Source organism: Colobus angolensis, unplaced genomic scaffold (assembly GCF_000951035.1).
Source record: "Colobus angolensis palliatus isolate OR3802 unplaced genomic scaffold, Cang.pa_1.0 Scaffold200, whole genome shotgun sequence".
NCBI lineage: Eukaryota > Metazoa > Chordata > Mammalia > Primates > Cercopithecidae > Colobus > Colobus angolensis.
The window spans coordinates 7,086,007-7,105,454 of record NW_012115156.1 but is presented as its reverse complement, the minus strand read 5'-3'; the positions used below and the strand labels follow the sequence as shown (position 1 = coordinate 7,105,454).

General features: G+C 36.8%; 1 protein-coding gene across 3 annotated transcripts in view; it reads right to left on the bottom strand.

Moving 5' to 3' along the window:
• The window catches only part of LOC105511619, a 31,255-nt gene that overhangs the window by 3,711 nt on the left and 8,096 nt on the right, over nt 1-19,448 (bottom strand). For all 3 annotated transcript variants that reach the window (XM_011941791.1, XM_011941792.1, XM_011941793.1), the window contains exon 3: nt 694-788. In XM_011941791.1, the coding sequence (XP_011797181.1) occupies nt 694-788 (95 nt within the window). The remainder of the gene's footprint in view (nt 1-693; nt 789-19,448) is intronic.

Genomic DNA, 19,448 nt, shown 5'->3' with positions numbered 1-19,448 from the left:
GTGAAAAAAGAAAAAGGTAATGGGATTATGTCAAAAGGACAGAAGAGCTAATTTGGCCAAAGGTGGAATAATTTGAGCATAAAAACAATAATGACTTCAATTGACTGAAAATGATTTTATAAAAATGCATGAGTCATATGATATTCCAAAAGAGAGAAAGGGAGCCAAAATACAAAAAATTTGTAAGAACTCACCAGGAACCATTGAGGGTAATTATAATTAGGGCACTGAACTTTTATTTTTAAAATGGCAATTAAAGAGAAAAAATATAAGCCAGTGTCCCATTGATCCTGTGTAATATATTTTCCTTTTTTTTGAAATGGAGTCTCGCTCTGTCACCCAGACTGGAGTACAGTAGTGGATTGCAGCTCACTGCAACCTCCCCCTCCCAAGTTCAAGAGATTCTCATGCCTCAGCCTCCCAACTAGCTGGGATTACAGGCACATACCACCATGCCTGGCTAATTTTGTGTTTTTAGTAGAGTCGGGGTTTCACTATGTTGGCCAGACTGGTGTTGAACTCCTGACCTCAAGTAATCTACCCACCTCAGCCTCCCAAAGTGCTGGGATTGCAAGCATGAGCCACTGTACCCAGCCCTGTATAATATATTTCAAATAGTCATAGTTTTCCTGCTGCTATAGCAAAGTACATGAGACTGAGTAATTTATAAAGAACAGAAATGTATTTTCTCACAGTGGAGGCTGCAAAGTTCAAGATCAAGGTGCCAGCAGATTTGGTTTCCAGTGAGAGTTGCCTTCTGCTTCCAAAATGTTGCCTCTTGCTGTGTCCTAAAATGGTAGAAGGTTAAAAGGACAGAAAAGAAATGCGAAGCTTCCTCACACTTCTTTTATAAGGTCACAATCCCATTCATGAGGGTGCTGCTCTCATTACTTAATCACCTCCTGAAAGCCCCACCTCTTATTAATATCACAGTATATCAGAAAAGGAATATTTATCTCTTTTGTTATTCAAGAAAAATACATACTCGTCTATAAACTCAACTCCTTTCATGTCTTTCATACAAGATAACCAATCAGCTTCACTGTAGTATTAATACCAAAGATTTTCATGATCATGCCAGGTGGGTTGCAATGTTTAGAGCTTGTATTGTAGGTTTAAGTTTTTAATTTTATGAAATTAACCATGTCAATGACACCCATCAGCACTTTGTACATGTGTGACTTCAATTTTGCTTTATGTGTTCACATATGATGGAGTAAGTCAATTTGCATTGTACTAGCTCTGAAATCCGTCTGTGACCTAGGAGTACTTTTAAGATTCCAGGCAATGCAACTTGGTTATATACAAAACATTGCTTTCATTAAAGACTTTTTTTTATTATTGAGAGATCTCTTTTCTGGCTCATATTCTTTAGTGGCTTACACAAAAAGTAGTACTTGATGGACTTCATTATTGAAATAAAATCCAGCAAATACCACAAACTTAGACTTTGGAGAAATATTGATACTTTTATGAATAGCATGCCCTCCTTTAATTTGAAATTTGTTCTAAGTTACAGTTTGCAACTTCTAACACTTTTTGCTGTAAAAGGAGTGCCTGTTGGTTTGCAGTTATATTGAGTATATTACTTTAGCCTACTGTGACAGGGCAAACAACTGCTTTTTGCCTCTTGCAATTAAATAAGAAGGAAGCCCTCAATGTTTTCATTAATTTTTAGTAAAATTTTGTAAAGTACTGGATTGAGTATGACTTCAAACATTGCTGAAACAATTATAGAGTTCATCTTCATGTTTTAGATATTTAGTGTTAAAATAGCTTGATTATCCTTAGCCAATACCTCAAAGGAATATATACAACTCACATGATATTTATGAATAATGATAGTGAATGTAAATATATTTCTAAATAGTCTTCTTGATAGCTAAAAATTTGTTTTTGGCCAACTGTTGTTCAGATCATTATTTCATCTTGTAATATTGCTGATGAAAATGCTACATTTTGGCCAGGTATTGTGGTGCATGCCTGTAGTCCCAGCTACCCAAGAGGCTGGGATCAGAAGATTGCATAAGCTCAGGAGTTCAAATCCAGCCTGGACAACATGCCAAGACCCCATTTGGGAGGCTGAGGCAGGAGAATCGCTTGAACCTGGGAGGCAGAGGTTGCGGTGAGCCAAGATTGCGCCATTGCACTCCAGCCTGGGCAACAACAGCGAAACTCCATCTCAAAAAAAATAAAAATAAAAATAACATTTTGAGTGATAGACATGCAGGTCTGCTATTTTCTTATTTGTTTGCTCAAACATTGTTAGTCTTAGTTTCTTTTTGTTTGTTTGTTTGTTTTCTGAGTCGGAGTCTCACTCTGCTGCCCAGGCTGGGGTGCAATGGCATGGTCTTGGCTCACTGCAACCTCCACCTCCCAGGTTCAAGCAATTCTCCTGCCACAGCCTCCCGAGTAGCTGGGACTACAGGCCCGTGCCACCACACCCTGTTAATTTTTTTTTAGTAGAGATTTTTTAGTAGAGATGGGGTTTCACCATGTTGGCCAGGCTGATCTTGAACTCCTGACCTAGTGATCTGCCCGCCTTGGCCTCCCAAAGTGCTGGGATTACAGGCGTAAGCCACCATGCCCAGCCTCTTTTTGTTTTGTTTTGTTTTGTTTTGTCTTTTTGGTGATTCAGAGTCTTACTCTGTTGCCCAGGCTGAAGTGCAGTGGAGAAATTTCAGCTCACTGTAACCTCCACCTCCCAGATTCAAGTGATTCTCATGCCTCAGCCCCATAAGTAGCTGGAATTACAGACATACACCATCACACCCAGCTAATTTTTGTATTTTTAGTAGAGACAGGGTTTCACCATGTTGCCCAGGCTGGTCTCAAAATCCCGGCCTCATGTGATCTGCCCAATTCTGCCTCCCAAAGTGCTGAGATTATAGGTGTGACCCACCGCACCCAACCTAGTGTTAGTTTCAATCAGCATTTTCTGTACAGGAATCTATGTATGTCATTTGTATATTTTGTGAGGAGCAGTTTAGCCAGAAGTGGATCATATGAGGCCAGGCACAGTGGTTCATGCCTGTAATCTCAGCACTTTGGGACACCGAGGTTGGTGGATCACCTGAGGTCAGGCGTTCAAGACCAGTCTGGCCAACATGGCAAAACCCCATCTCTACTAAAAATACAAAAAAATTAGCTGGACATGGTGGTGGATGCCTGTAATCCCAGCTACTCAGGAGGCTGAGACAGGAGAATCTCTTGAACCTTGAACCTGGGAGGTGGAGGTTGCAGTGAGCTGAGATCATGCCATTGCACTCCAGCCTGGGCAACAGAGTGAGACTCCATCTCAAAAAAGAAAAGAACGAGAGAGAGAAGGAAGGAAGGAAGGAAGGAAGGAAGGAAGGAAGGAAGGAAGGAAGGAAGGAAGGAAGAAGGAAGGAAGGAGAGAAGGAAGGGATCGTATGTATAAGAATATAAAGCATCACACTGACAACCCATCAGACCATGAATAAGAAGGAATATCTTTGCATATTTGGTTTAAAAGATAATTTAGAAATTTTACAATCTAAAATAGGCTTTTCTGTTACAGTTTTTGTACTAGATAGATGAATGGGACACAGGAAATATAAGGAAATATGTAAGGAACTATAAATTCAATATTCAATATATGTGGAAATGGTCACTTTCATTAACAATAAAAAATAATTATTAAAGCAAAAATGAAGTACCCATTAAAAAATGGTCCTATAATCTATAAATCCTTGTATCTAGGCTCATTTGAACTGCTTATGACACAACACTGAGAGTGAGTAAACAAGAGAGGTTACCTTTGTGAAGCTGCTTGCATTTTGGAGCTCTCAGACATCTCTTCCAGACCTCTCCTGTACCAAATAGGACAGGGAACATGACCATAGAGACTGTTTGATCTTTGAGAGTCAGTCTGCACATTAAACATTAGTAAATTTAACTTGTATCTTTTTTTTTAATGTAAAAATAGAGGTTATCATTGTTTCTTACATCTAGTGAATTTTCTGTGCAGTCCTGGATTCTACATTAGACTCTACATAGAGACTACTGGGGAGTCCCATAAACCTTTGGAATAAAAAGAGAAAAAAAACATTTAGGAAAGTTACTTAACCTCTCTGAGCTTCATTTTATTCATCTTTAAGATGGTAATTATAATAATAATAATGCCATGCTGACAGATTTACTATGAACATCAAATTGAACATTATGTAAAAGCACATTGTAAAACATTATATAACTGTTAGTTAACAGTATGTAATAAACATTTCAGTGGGAGTTATAAACCTGTAGGGTATTGAGATGTAAGATGAGTAAAAGAATTATGTAAGATGATCTGCTTAATGTTACTTGTATAGAAGTTTTATTGTTTCTAAGACTTAAACAAAATGACATTAAGATGTCCTGACATTATAATATCAAGGACCGCCAAATCATGGTAAATAATAAGTCTTTTCAGAGAAGGTTATCTGATATATTCATATGAAATATGTATAGGAGCAGATGAAGCAATAAATAATGATACTATCTATGTTAACGTTTCAAAATGCCTCCCACTTTGGAAATGCTGCAGGATGGATGGGGTGCCTTTAATTATCCTTGGTCCCATCACTCTAGTTTAAGTCAATTTAAGACATTAATTTAGTAAGGTCACAACCAAATTAACTTGTTTGGGTAATGTGGAAAATAATTGTAAATATTCATTTGATCATCTTGTTTGTCCATGTACATTGGACAATGCACACACATTTGGTACACAATGACCAAATTTAACAAGTAATTCCAAAGTTTAATTTTTATTTTTACTGCTCATCTTGCAGTATCTCTCTTAGAGAATTCTTCCACACTCTAAAAATCACTTATCACTTCCATATACCAAATATTTATTTTGATCCAATTTTATTCTAGAATTTTAGTCCTTTATCTTTTCTTTTTTTTTTTTTTTTTTGAGAGGGAGTCTCACTCTGTTGCTGGAACTGGAGTACAGTGGCATGATCTCAGCTCACTGCAACCTCCACCTCCCAGGTTCAAGTTATTCTCCTTCCTCAGCCTCCTGAGTAGCTAGGGACTGCAGGTGCGTGCCACCATGCCCACTATTTTTTTTTTTTTTTTTGGTAGAGATAGGGTTTCACTATCTTGGCCAGGCTGGTCTCGAACTCTTGACCTCATGTGATCCGCCCACCTCAACCTCCCAAAGTGTTGGGATTACCGGCGTGAGCCACCATGCCCAGCCAGTCCCTTATCTTAAACTGTGTGTGAATATTTATGCTCATATATTTCCAAATGTCCTTCAAATTACAGTTTTTATAATCTACTTCCAAACCCTCCCTACCCTCCTACTCACCTGGCACCAGGTTCCTCTGATATATGCAATAGAACTAACAATGTTCATGTCATTCTGACTCTGAATCAGAAAGTCATCTTTCACATGGCTCTCCCTTGCCCTCCAAACCCCAAAATAACAAAAAGTCCAGTGATTCTTCCTTAAAAATATTTCTTCCATCACCTTTATTTTATGATTATGGCACTACCTCTGCAGTTCAGGCCTTACCTTCCTTTTTATGTAAACCTCATCCCTCACCTTCCAACCTCCAATCCCTCCCTAATGCAGTCCTTCTTGCATTCTGCAGCAAGACAAATCTTTCTAAAACATTATTCCTCCCAAGTCATTCTCTTGTTACAAAATGTTCAAACCTTCTACTATCTATAGAATAAGTACCCAATTCCTAAATCTGCAATTCAATCTGGCATTCAAATTTGACCACATTTAACCTTTCCTAACACATATATTACAACTTTCAACCAAGCTGGAGAATTGTCTTCATTCTAAATAAGCTTTGCTCTTTCATGCCTATTCTGTCACAACATAGGCCCATGAAAATGCCTTTTTTCCTCTTTTTTCCCAGCTCTTCCATTCATAACCACTCACTTTTTCACTAATCAAACATGAAGTAAGCATTACCAATGTTCCAGGTTCTGTATAAATAGAGGTGAACAACCCATGATCTTGACTTGATAATCTGGTGAGCTAAAAAATCACAAAAGAACAAACGTAATAATCCTATTTATAATGGAGGCTTAAACAAAAGGAACAATGCCCACATAAAATCAGCTACTTGGTCCAATTTAATGTTATCTTTAGAATTAGCAAGTAATGCCTCAAATTTTTGAATGGGGAAGCCCACTTTGCCCACTATGAAGCCATGGTAAGGATGAGGAATATAATTCAGACAGGGTAAGTAAAGTCGATCTGCCACAGCTAAGAGAAACCAAATGAATTTAAGTGAATGCAGATTTCAGATCTTCATGATTTAAACATTTTTAGACCCCACCTCCTATCTGTTCATGGAACAGCAACTGGTTTACAGGGTAATTTGGCTGCACCCTGACTGCTGCTGTTTATGCTCCATTGACCCCTTATTCCCCAATGGACCCTTATATTAACCAATCGTTCACATATTTGCAACCACTCTTAGGAGTTAGGGTTAGGTTAAAAGGATACATTATTGATTCGATGAGCATTTTTCCTGCTCTTTTGACCAAGATAGTAATTTCAAAAACAATAATTTAAAAAATGGCTGCAGGTATAATAATGGATTTAATAAACCTAAACAGTGTTTGTAATTTAGTTGATGGTGGTGACGTATCACTTGTTCCATTTGCATCCCTGTGGAAACAATCTAATAAAATGAAGTGTTTATTTTCTCAGTTTGTCACACTAAGAGTTTATCTGCTCTCTACATATTCTGTGGGAAGTCATAATTCTCATTACTTTTTAAGTAGAGTCAGCAACCCTTTTGTATTATGCAGAACTAACCAACCAATCAATATTTAGAGACTAAGTGAAATATGTTTGGGATAATGACAAAGGAGAAAATTGGAGACTGAGAAAAGTTAAAAGAGGTGAAGTGGATGCAGAATAGAAGCAGATGTTTTTGCAATGCCCTCTTAGAATGAATAAAGGAAGCTGAGGCAAAATGGAGTACATCTTGAAAAGGCAAGCATTGTTTGGATTCAGGAGAGGGACAGTGAGATCTGTGTAAGTGAGAGTAATGCAGTAGGATCAAGGACTTTAAGAGGCATCAGAAGTAGAAGCAAGAATACAACACAATCTGTAGGAGGTGGAAGAGGTGGGAGGTGAGGAGAGTGTCTCAAATTCTGTAAATAGGTAGGGAGTTTTCTGTCAATATGCCCAGCTAGAGAAATAAGTTTGCTATGTGTTCCCATCTGAACCAGCTAAGTAATTCTGTCTCTGGAGCTGTTGTGGGGAGCTCCCACTAACCATCTAGTGTACACAAAGAACTATAAATATTTAGTCTTTGTGCCCCAAGGAATCCAGAGCTCAATTAAACAAATTATTCATGTGTATGTGAGGGGAGAAAAACACTTTCAGTGTAGCACGGTATTTCTCCCCAGGTTCAATTTCATTTGTGAAAGCCTCGGTACATATGAATTTACTCCTGCATAATTTTGGCAACAATTTTATCTCTACTGTAGATCGACTGAGTATATCTTGATGAGGATAATAAAAAACAAATCCAGGAACTGGGTACAGAAAATCAAGGTAAAATAGATGGCAGAGGAACTGACTGTTTTTGCAGCCAAGATTTGGGAGAAAGTCAAGAGAATGTAAATGGGGGCTGTAAAAGCACTGTGGTAGTAACCATGTGAAGGAAGTGTACACTGAACTTACAAGCAATAGACCTCACTATTCACACAGAACAAGCGTGCTCCTCAGGTAGGTCAAGATATTCCAAATTGTTTTACCAGCTGACTACCTAAAAAGATATATAATGTATCTTTTAAATTAACATTTCCTCAGGAGTGGAAGTTTAACTCACAATGTCTCTAAACCATAACATTTCACTTTCCTTCACAGAAAGTTTGCTCACTGTTGACTGAACATGTATGTATTCAGCTTTCCTTTGTTCACAGTTTCACCTGCTGGATTACCTGCCTGAAATATTCTCACTACATACAAGTTCAACCCATCTTTTAAAATTAAACACATACTGCCTCTCTTGGTACAGTCTTTCCTACCACTCTGGAATCAAGTGATTGGGCTTTCTATGAATATCTAGTGCATATTTATATAATTCATTTGAAAGAATAGGGTACTACCTTTAAGTATTTCTTTTGTAAATCATGAATTATTTACATTTTTATGTTGTTCAACTTTTGTGTTTGTCTCTCCAACCAGATATTAGGCTCCTTGAGGCGTATATAATTAATTTTGGAGTACACCTTTCCACATAGTGGCTTGCTCATTGCTTCCTTGTTGAGTACAGAAAAATTACACAAGAATATAAGTAATATATATTGCATTCCTGGAATATAACCTAGTGATGATCTATTGTTTATTTTAAAAAACTGTTAAAACAGGTAAGTTCATATTTTATTTAGATTTTTTTGCATGTTGTCCATATTCATGGTTTTGGTTTCAGGTTATGGCAGACTGGCAGAAAATGGAACTTTGCAATGTTTTGTTTCTATTTTCTAGAATAGTTTAAATAGTGTTGTCGATTGTTATTAGCCAACTACAGGAAACTCTTTTCTTCCTTCAATTTCTCATCATAGTGGAAGCAGAGAAATAAAAGTATCAAGTTCTGAGTTTTGGAGTTCAAAGATCCCAGTCTACATTTAAGACAAGAAACACTTTAACAGGGCACATAAATAAGCATGAGTCTCCTACCACCATATTCCTGACTCCAAGCTTCTAAAGAGTCTCCTATCAGGAGAGGCCCTCTCTTTGTCTCTCTTTACCTGTTCTCTCTGTATCCTCTATAGAGGTGGGGAGGAAGCAGTCACAGCAACCACTGGGAGCATCTCTGACAGTCAAGTACCTCCCCATTCCCATGTGAACCCCCACTTAGACCCTTTAGCTCCTAAAGGAGAGGAAGGATGATGATGATCCCCCAGGAAATATTGGGGATCTCAGACTACACGAGATCTGTACTGTTTCAGGTCTGGTTGGTCCTGGAAGATGCTGAGTCCAAAAGAGCTCCTCAACCCTACACAATATGGAAACACTGAGTAAAGAAAGCCTCTGCCCAGTGTCTAGGAGGGCTGGAGTGACCCAGACTCACACAGGGCCACTTTCCATCTTAAGCAGGAATGATGGAGTGGCTAAATGTTTTTCTTCCTAGTGGTCTGAGTGCTGTGAAGACTGCAGAGGTCTCGTGGTTAAGAGAGGGAATTAGGCAGAGGACAGTGAATCACATGATTGGAAGCCAGATAAGGCAACCCAGGACTCAGCAGGTGACATTGTGGGGGGATCGCTATACTTGGGGTTATACAAATGCCAAGCAGCCCAGGAGGGAGAGAGCTGGATACAGCTCATGCCACCATACTGTGAGTACACTTAATTAAGCTCTTGAAGGTAAATGTTATACCAAAAAGAAGGAGAGAAAGGGAGGATACAATGAAGGGAATTACATATACCAGAAAATAATCATTTTTCTGCTATAATGGGGGCCCTGAAATACTGTGGTTATTGAAATCGATTTCAGTGTGGTTAGGTTGAACCACAGAAAATGAACAGGACATTTTCACAATGCCTGATAATGCATAATAACAGAGCTATTAATATGGTTTGGAAATTTTGTAAATGGCATAATGATATGGAAATTATATGTTCCTTGAAGATTTTACAAAATATTTATAAAAATATTTTTTATAAAGCTGTTTGGGTCTTATTTTGGTCAGGGGGCCATTTTCATTCTTAATAAGTTTTTCCATTTTCTCCCATGACTATTGATATACTTAGGTTTCCAATATTTTTAATCAATTTGAACTTTTACATTTTCTTAGAAATTAGAAATATCCATTTTATCAAGATTTACGAATTTAATACCATCAAGTTATCACTGGTACTATCCTGTAACATCTGTCATTTCATCTGTCTCAGTGGTAGAACTCCTAATTTCTAAGAAAAATTGTCTTGGGCCACACATAAAACACACTAACACTAATAATACCTGATGAGCTAAAAAAATGCAAAAAATATTTTCATAATGTTTTAAGCAAGTTTGTGAATTTGTGTTGGGTCACTTACAAAGCTGTCCTGTGGTCCAAGACAATTCTTCCAGTGTGGCCCCAGGGAAGCCAAAAGATTGAACACTTCTGCTGTAGAGCCTGAAAACCTAAAAACTACATTTCCCAGATCCCTTTGAGGCAGGGTTCTGGCCACAAATTCGAATCCAGCTGTTGTTACTGCCTGTCCTAGTTACAGAAATACCGAGTTTTTCTGCAAGAGCAAAGCCAAGTCGTGGGTGGCAAGGAGGAAGATGCAATGCTAGCAGTGGTTTCTTTTGATCCATCTCTGCTTCTTGGATAAAAATCTCTGATATTACTTTCTTGAACTTAGTTGTTCCAGTGGTAGCCTCCTAAATCTGCATCTTCTTGATTCTGTCACTATAGAAACTTGCAGTACAGTTCAGCAATGTTTTTTGGGAGTAAGCCCTGAAGGCACAGACAAAAGTCTGATTTTCCAGCTCTTCTTAAAATTTTGTAAGTACCAAATTTACTGTATTAAATCTATTTATATTTAATAGATTAAAAGTGGTTAAAATATTATGATTCCTAAAGCTAATTGCTAAATAATTCCCTACTATTTTATAATTCATTAATATCTGGTTTATCTTTATTCGTTTATTTCCCTGTAAAGTTTTCCACTGTTATTCTTCTTGGTTCTTAGATATAAGATTTAGTTCCTTTTCTTTCTTTCCTTCCTTCCTCCACCCTCCCTCCCTTCCTCCCTTCCTTTATTTCTTTTCTTGTTAGGAGTAAAAGCATTAAACACTGCATTTTTCTCTGAGAATAGCTTTGGAGTCAACCCATATTTTGATATGTAGTACTGTTATTTCTAATGTCTAAATAGTATATAATTTTAGGTTTGATTTCCTCTTTCAAATAATAATTATTTGGCAAAATATTATTTCTAAAGGATTAAACAGCCCCTCTTCCTTTTTATTTTTTGTTGCCTTTTGTTTATCTAGTTTTGTTGCATTGTGGTCAGAGATATGGCTTTCTATCTTTTGGAAATTGTCGTGTTTTACATAACATAATCAAATTTTGTAAATTTATAGATGCTCTTGGCACTGAAAATTTTATTCATTCTTTGTAGCCGCAAATCAATTTTATTTACATTTTGTATGTTTTAAATTTTTTGCCTACTCAAAATAAATTATCTCACGTGTGTTTCTACCAATTTCTTCTTTTATTCAAATAGCTTTTGTTTAATATGAAGGTTCATTAATTTAAATTTTTATTATGAATTGTCCCTTTTATTTTCTGTAAAATTTGTTTCATGTGACTGGCTTTTTCCGCCATCAAATCCATTTATTTCTTATACTTATTACTCTTTCTTTTTGCTTGCATTTGCCTAGTATTTTTCCATATTCTATAGACTTATTACATCATTTTGTTTTATGTATATTTATTTGTAAACAGCATATATTAACAGAGAACTTTTGCGTGTAGATATATTTAATTAAGAATATGTTTTATCTTCGTTCTTTTTTATAATACATTAAGTATATATATTATGCTTTTAATTCTATTCATATAGGCATAATATCTCAAAAATATTACAGGTTTTGTTCAAGACTGCCACAATAAAGCAAATGTCACAGAAAAATGAGACTTTTTTTGTTTTGTTTTCCAGTACATTGAAAAGTTGTTTTTGTTACTGTGGACTACTAAGTATGAAATAGCATTATGTCTTCTAAAAATATGCATTACTTAAATTTAAAAATATTTTATTGCTAATAAGAAATTAAGTTAAAAACTCTAATAATCATCTGAGCCTTTAACGAGTCATATTATTTTTGCCAATGGAGGGTCTAGCCTTGATGTTGATGGCTGCTGATTGGTCAGGGTAAAGATTGCTGAAGGTTGGGGTGGCTAAGGCAATTTCTTAAAATTAAAAAAAATGAAGTTTACTGCATCTATTGACTCTTTCTTTCACAAAAGATTTCTCTGCAGCATGTGAGGTTATTTCATAGTATTTTATCCACAGTAGAACTTCTTTCAAAACTGAAGTCAATCCTCTCAACTCCTGCTGCTGCTTTCTCAGCTGTTTACAGACTACTCTAAACCTTCTGTTGTCATTTCAACAACATTCACAGCGTCTTCACCAGAAGTGCATTCTGCATCAAGATTCCAAATTTTTGCTCATCCATAAGAAGCAATTCCTTAAAGTTTTATCATGGGGCCAGGTGCAATGGCCTATAATCCCAGCATTTTGGGAAGCCAAGGTATACAGACCACTTGAGCTCAGGAGTTTGAGATCAGCCTGGACAACATGACAACACCTTGTCTCTACAAAAAATACAAAGACTAGATGGACATGATGACATGTGCCTGTAGTCCCAGCTACTTGAGGGGCTGAGGTGGGAGGATCGCTTGAGCAGGGGAGGTTGAGTCTGCAGTGAACCGCGTTTGTGCCATAGCATTCCAGCCTGGATGACAAAGCAAGACCCTGTCTAAAAATAAAATAAAATAAAATAAAGTAAAATAAAATAAAATAAAATAATAATTTTCATTAGGTTGCAGCAATTCAGTCACATCTTGAATTCTAACTCTCTTGCTATTTCCACCACATCTGCAGTTATTTCCTTGACTGAACCTTAAACCCCACAAAGTCGCCCATGAGGGTTGGAATCAACTTCTTCCAAACTCCTGTTAATGTTGATATGTTGACCACCCCCACAATGAATCATGAATGTTTTGAATGGTATCTGGAATGGTGATTTATTTCCAGAATATTGTCAATTTACTTTGCCCAGATCCATCAAAGGAATCAGTATCTGTAACAGTTATAGCCTTACAAACAGTATCTCTTATGTAATAAGACTTGAAAGTTAAAACGACTCCTTGATCCATGGACTATAGAATGATGTGTTAGCGGGCATGAAAACAATGTTAATACCCTGTACTTCTCCATCAGAGCTCTTGGGTGACACGTGCATTGTCAATGAGCAATAATATTCTGAAAATCTTCTTTCCTGAAGAGTAGTTCTCAAGAGTGGGCTTAAAATATTTAGCAACCTATGCTGTAAACAGACATGCTATCATTCCAGACTTTATTGTTCCATTGATAGAGCACAGGCAGAACAGATTTAGCACAGTTATAAAGGGCCCTAGAATTTTTGGAATGGTAAATGAGCATTGACTTACACTTAAAGGCACCAGCTACATTAGCCCATAACAAGAGAGTCAGTCTGTCCTTGGAAACTTTGAAGCCAGCCATTGACTTCTCCTCTCTAACTGCGAAAATCCTTGATGACAACTTCTTCCAACAGATGGTTGTTTCATCTACACTGAAAATTTGTTGTTTATGTAGTCAACTTCATCAATCATGTTAGCTAGATCTTCCAGATAACTTGCTGCAGCTTCTACATCAGCACTTGCTGCTTCCTCTTGCACTTTTATGTTATGAAGATGGCTTCTTTCCTTCAACCTCATGAACCAACCTCAAATCTATTTTATTTCATTATGCCTATATGAATCTCTTCCTCAAATCTATTTTATTTCATTATGCCTATATGAAAGGCATGCATATCTTTTTCCCCATATTAAATATGACTTTTATATCACTGTCATTTTTTATTGTGTATTGTGTGATTTCTTTAGATTGTATATTCAATCATGTGTTTTTCTTCTATTTATTCTCCTACCATTTTTTAGCTCTTCCATTAATTTTCTGAGCTCTTTTATCTCCACATTTTCCTCCTCAGATGCCTTACTTTTTTATTGAACTCTTCATTCTCTTATTAGAGGTCTTCTTCTAGAAAGGACATTGTACTGGTTCTCTATCGTTCCATAACAATATTATCACTAACGTAGTGGCTTAGGACCACACACATGTTATCTCACAATTTCTATGGGTCAGGAGTCTGAGCATCACTTAGCTGGGTCTTCTGCTTTGAGGGTCTCACAAGGTTGCAATCAAGGTGTTAGTTGGGGTTGCAGTCTCATCTGAGGCTCAACTGAAGGATCTGCTTGCAAACTCAACATCGTTCCTGGCAGAATTCAGTTCCTGGCAGACTACTACACTGAGGGCTCAATTTCTTATTGGCTGTTGACCAGAGGCCGCACTCAGCTCCTTGCCCTGTGGCTCTCTTCCTATAATATCTGGGAATATGGTAGCTTGCTTCTTCAAAGCCAGCCAGGATCACGATAGGCTACAATCTTATGTGATGTAATCACATGCTGAAAATCATCATTCCTTCCTATTTGCACTGAATTCTATTGGTTAGAAATAAATCATAGGTCTTACTCTCAGTCAAGGAGAGGATGCAAGGATCTGAGCACCAGGAGGCAAGGGTTATGGGGGGTGATCTTAGAGTCTGCCCACCACAATGACATTGTATGTAATTTCTTGAAGACTGTGTTAGTTTCCCAGGGCTGCCATAACAAAGTGGTTGACTTAAAACAAAAGAAATTTATTTATTTACAATTCTCAGGGCTAGAATTCTGAAATTAAGGTTTTGACATGGCTATGTTCCCCATGAAAGCTGTACGGCAGAAAACTTCCTTGCCTTTTCCTAAGCTTCTGGCAGCTCTTAGAAATCCTTGGTGTTCTGTGGTTTGTAGCTGCATCACCCCAATCTGCCTCCACTGTGGCATGACCTTTTTTCCTACGTATGTCTCCATATGTCCTCTCCTCTTCTCATAGGATGCCAGTCACTGGATTTAGGGCACATCTTAATACAGTAGGATCACACCTTCCTATTTGCATTTTCAAAGAATTATTTCTTAATAAAGATTACATTCTAAGGTTCTAGGTAAACATAAATAGAAAGAGACACTATTCAACCCACTACGAAGATTACAAGGAAGTATTTATTTTAACTCTTGGAATATTTAGTAGGTAATTTACCTTGCATTGTATGCTCTTCTTCTGCAGTTTATTTATGTTCTTTTTTTCCTTTTAAAATATATTCTTACATTCTGTCTTCTTTTTTTCTCATAGTAATAGAAATTACAGATTCACTCATCCTTTTCCGTTGCCTGTCTCTAACACAGAAACTGTAATAGCTAGCTAGTTATTTTCCTTGCCTTCCTTATAACTAGTGTTTGCCCAGAGACATGGTGCTTGTCAATGAGTTATTGACAAAAAATTCTGCATAGGAGTGAAGAGTGACATGAGATTTCTGGTTCTTCTCTTCCTTTCCTCACTCTGCTTTACTTCTAGCAATCTCCGTGGCTCAGAGAATAGGCTGAAGGCTGTAGAGCTGACATACCAGCCTGGTTTCTTCTTTAGTTCCACCTCTCCTTTAAACTAGACATTCTACTTCTGAGGTTCCCCCAGGTTCAGATTTTGCTACTCTAGTCACAATTTTTCAGGATTGTTTCTTTGAGAGAAATCTTTGTTCTGCTCGAGATTCAAGAAGGCATGCTTTGGTTCTTGGCAATCAGCCTCTCTCCTCATTTTACTTTATTGCTGCTTCCTTTTTTGTAACTTAGGGTTGTATAATTTCCTTGTTTCATTGAAGATGAAGTTGGTTGTTTGATTGGTTGTTTTTCCTACATTGTAATTTTTTATTTTTTCAGTATTGGTAAGTTTCAAGGGGGAGGATCAAACTTTTAAAAATATTTTTATCTTGCCATCTTTAAAAGCCTCTATAAACTATCTTTAAGAATTTTAACATCGTTATTTAACCTCTACTTCTATAATAGTCAGAACTGAAAGTAAAATATTCTATATTGAATTCTATTTAATATAATGAGTTTTGTAAATTTCACCTTAGTATCCCAAGTTCCCAAGTAACCGGGACTATAGGCATACACCACTATACAAAGCTTTTTTTTTTTTTTTTTTTTTTAACAGATACGGGGTTTCACCATGTTGCCTCAGCTGGTCTCAAACTCTTAGGCTCAAGCAATCTACCTGCCTCCGCCTCCCAAAATGCTGGGATTACAGGAGTGAGCCACCATGCCTGACCAAATTTAGTTAACTATTTTCCTTTTCCAACTTTTCAGTCTTTGCTAATATAACATGGAATCTAGATCCAAAGTGTCATTACATTAATATTATATATATTTCCCTATTCAATGTTTATACGATGGTTTTTTTTATTTAGTTTATAAGCAAGTTTACAGCCATTTTCAGCTCCCTTTTTACCAAGTTTCAATGCTTGTGGTTCTTCATTTCAAACCCTTAATTTTCACTCTCTCTTAATTTTGTTTCATATTTCACTTTTTGGAGAAATATTTAAGGCATTTTAAAAATTATATAAATGTTGTCTCATAGCCTTTGCATATTTGAGAATGTCTTTCTGTTGACCTTTACCTGTCATGACTATATATAGATGAAAATACAATTCTGTGGTTAAAACTTTTCCAGCCTCAGATCAGCCAGTATTGGCTTTTGGATGTGTTGACAAATGATCCCCAAATTTCAGTCATTACAACTTCAAAGCTTTATTTTCAGTCACACTACTATTTCCTTGCAGGTTGGCTACAGCTCTGTACCACATCACCTTCATACCAGCACCCAAGCTGATGGAGCATCTAGAATACTGCTGGTTGTCTGGCATAGGGCAAAAAAAGCATGCCAAATGATATTCTGGCTCTTAAGTATCTGCTGGAAAGTAATGCAGTCATTTATATTTGTATTTAGTAAGTTGCACAGATCAGCTATGTCAATAGGCAGGAAAGTACAACTATCTCTTACGAATGGGCAGCAAATATTTGTAAACAATAATGCAATTTATTATACCTGCATGTGTTACAGACATTGTTCTTTATGCTGGTATTTCCATTCATAAGAAAGAAGGTTAAATGAAGATTATTATATCTGAGATAGAGGAAATAGGAATAAGAATCAGTTTAGGGAAGATGATAATTGTAGTTGTAGAGAACTGAGTATGAAGTATCTAGTAGGCAACTGGATATGAGACTGAAAGTGTTGGGAAAGGTCTGGGTTGGAGATATTAATTTATGTAATCAGTGTAAAGAACTGAATTCATTAGAATTACTGAAAGGATTGATAGAATGAAGCTGTCACCTTAGAGCACTATCTGCAAGGGGCAGGTAGAGAATTTGAGAGGGACCAGGAAGAAGAGACTAGACAGTATCAGGGAAAAGAAGAATCATACTTGCCAAAATAAGGACAGAGAACTTCTAGTATAAGATGGAAGATACTACTTTATGTTGAATTAGGAAAACATTGATGACTTTGGTAAGAGCAGTTTCAACAGAGGAGTAAAGTTGGAAGCCAGCAACAGGTAACTAAAGAATGAGTATTAGAGATTTAAGTGGAGAAATAAAGTATAAATGGAGCACTCTTTTAAAAACTTCAGAGAGAAAAAAAATGGATATTGGGAGAATTTTTTCCCCCATCTGAACAATGAAGAGACTTGGAAATATTTAAAGGACCAAGGATTGTGTTTTTGTGTGTGGGTATGTGTGTGTCTGTGTGTACATACATATTCATTCTTATTTTGTAAATAGGCAGAGGGATATACAAGATAAAATCACTTGGAATTTTTTTTTTTTTTTTTGAGATGGAGTCTTACTCTGTCACCCAGGCTGGAGTGCAGTGGTGCAATCTTCACTCACTGCAACCTCCACCTCCTGGGTTCAAGGGGGTCTCTTGCCTCAGCCTCCTGAGTAGCTGGGATTATAGGAGCCCGCCACCACACCCAGGTAATTTTTGTATTTTTAGTAGAGACAGGGTTTCATGATGTTTGTCAGGTTGGTCTTGAACTCCTGACCTTGTGATCCACCCGCCTTGGCCTCCCAAAGTGCTGGGATTACAGGTGTGAGCCACTGCACCTGGCATCACTTGGAACTTAAAACCAAAATTAATCAACATAGCTATATTTAAATTGTGTAAAATCCATGCAATTATAGTTAGTATTTAATGTCATGGTATGTGCATTAGTCTGGGTTCTCCAGAGAAATAGAACATTAGATAGATGATAGATAGATAGATAGATAGATAGATAGATAGATAGATAATTGATGATAGATAGATGATTGATAATAGGTAGATACATGATAGACATGTAGATAATACATAGATACATAGATTTATCATAACGAATTGGCTTAGCTGGTTATGGAAGCTTAGAAATCTTAAGATCTGCAGTTGGCAAGCAGGAGACCCAGGGGAGCTGATGCTATAGTTCCAGTCTGAGTCCAAGTATGAAAGCAGGAAAAGACTGACTTTCCAAGTCAAAGACAGTCAGGCAGAGAGTAAATTCTCCCTTACTCCACTTTTTTTTGCTCCATTTGGGCCTTGGGCAGATTGGATGAGGTCCACTCACATAGGTGAGGGCAATCTGTTTTACTAGGTCTACTGATTCAAATGTAACATCCAGAAACATCCTCACAGACACAGTCAGAATAATGTTTAACCAAGTATTTGGGTACTTCATGGCCCCAGTAAGTTGCCATATAAAATTAACCATCATAGTATGTCATAAATTAAACTTGGATTTATTTATTTTTAAATGAGGCTGGGAGTGGTGACCTATGCCTGTAATCTCAGCGCTTTGGGAGGCCCAGGCAGGAGGATCACTTAAGCCCAGGAGTTAGGGACTAACATGGATAACATGGCGAAACCTTGTCTCTACTTAAAAAAAAAATTTTTTAAGGGAAATAAATGACATTATATACATAACATAATTGATTTTATAGAGTCTCACCATGAATTCAGAATGATTTAATTTCTTGATAAGGCAAGTAAATATAACTCTATTTGTTCGTGACTGGTTCTATCTATAAACCTAAGCTATTGAGGAACACTTTTAAATTAAGTAACTTTAAATTTTTAAATAAAGTAGGTTGTGTGTTTGATTATTTTGTTTGTTATTGTGTCCCTCTACCCCATCCCATCATCTGGAAGTTTCAAAAGCACAACTGCAAAAAAGGAACTTGATTTTTAAAGATTATATAATGGTGGCAGAAATGTCAAGTGATAAGGAAGAGCAAAAGAGGAAACACAAAATATTGCAGTGATAGAGAAGATGTCAAAAAAACCAGGTCAATGTTTGACTTCACTCACAGTTGCTCCTCAAATACGACACTGCCTTGAGGATAGAGTGCCCTCATATTAGCACACATTCTGATTAGGATAGCAGGGCCCAATAGCCAGTGTTAAAGAAAACAAATATGTTTTCCAGTCTTGCCATAACACATATGAAATAAACAGGAAAAAAATTATAAATTAAATATGTTTGGAATCATTAATAATTCAGCATATTTTATTCATTCCTTAAATGTGTGTACTTCATTAAGTTATGATAGGTGTCAGTTGCTTGATTCAAAACTTCTTTACTCTGATATTGAAGAATTTTGTAATGTTAAATGATCTTACCAAAACTGGACCAATAAAGAGTCAAAACACAGTTATTGTCCTCATTTAATTTACAGGCATAAACCACATAGTAACATAAAAAACTGGGCCGGGCGTGGTGGCTCAAGCCTGTAATCCCAGCACTTTGGGAGGCCGAGATGGG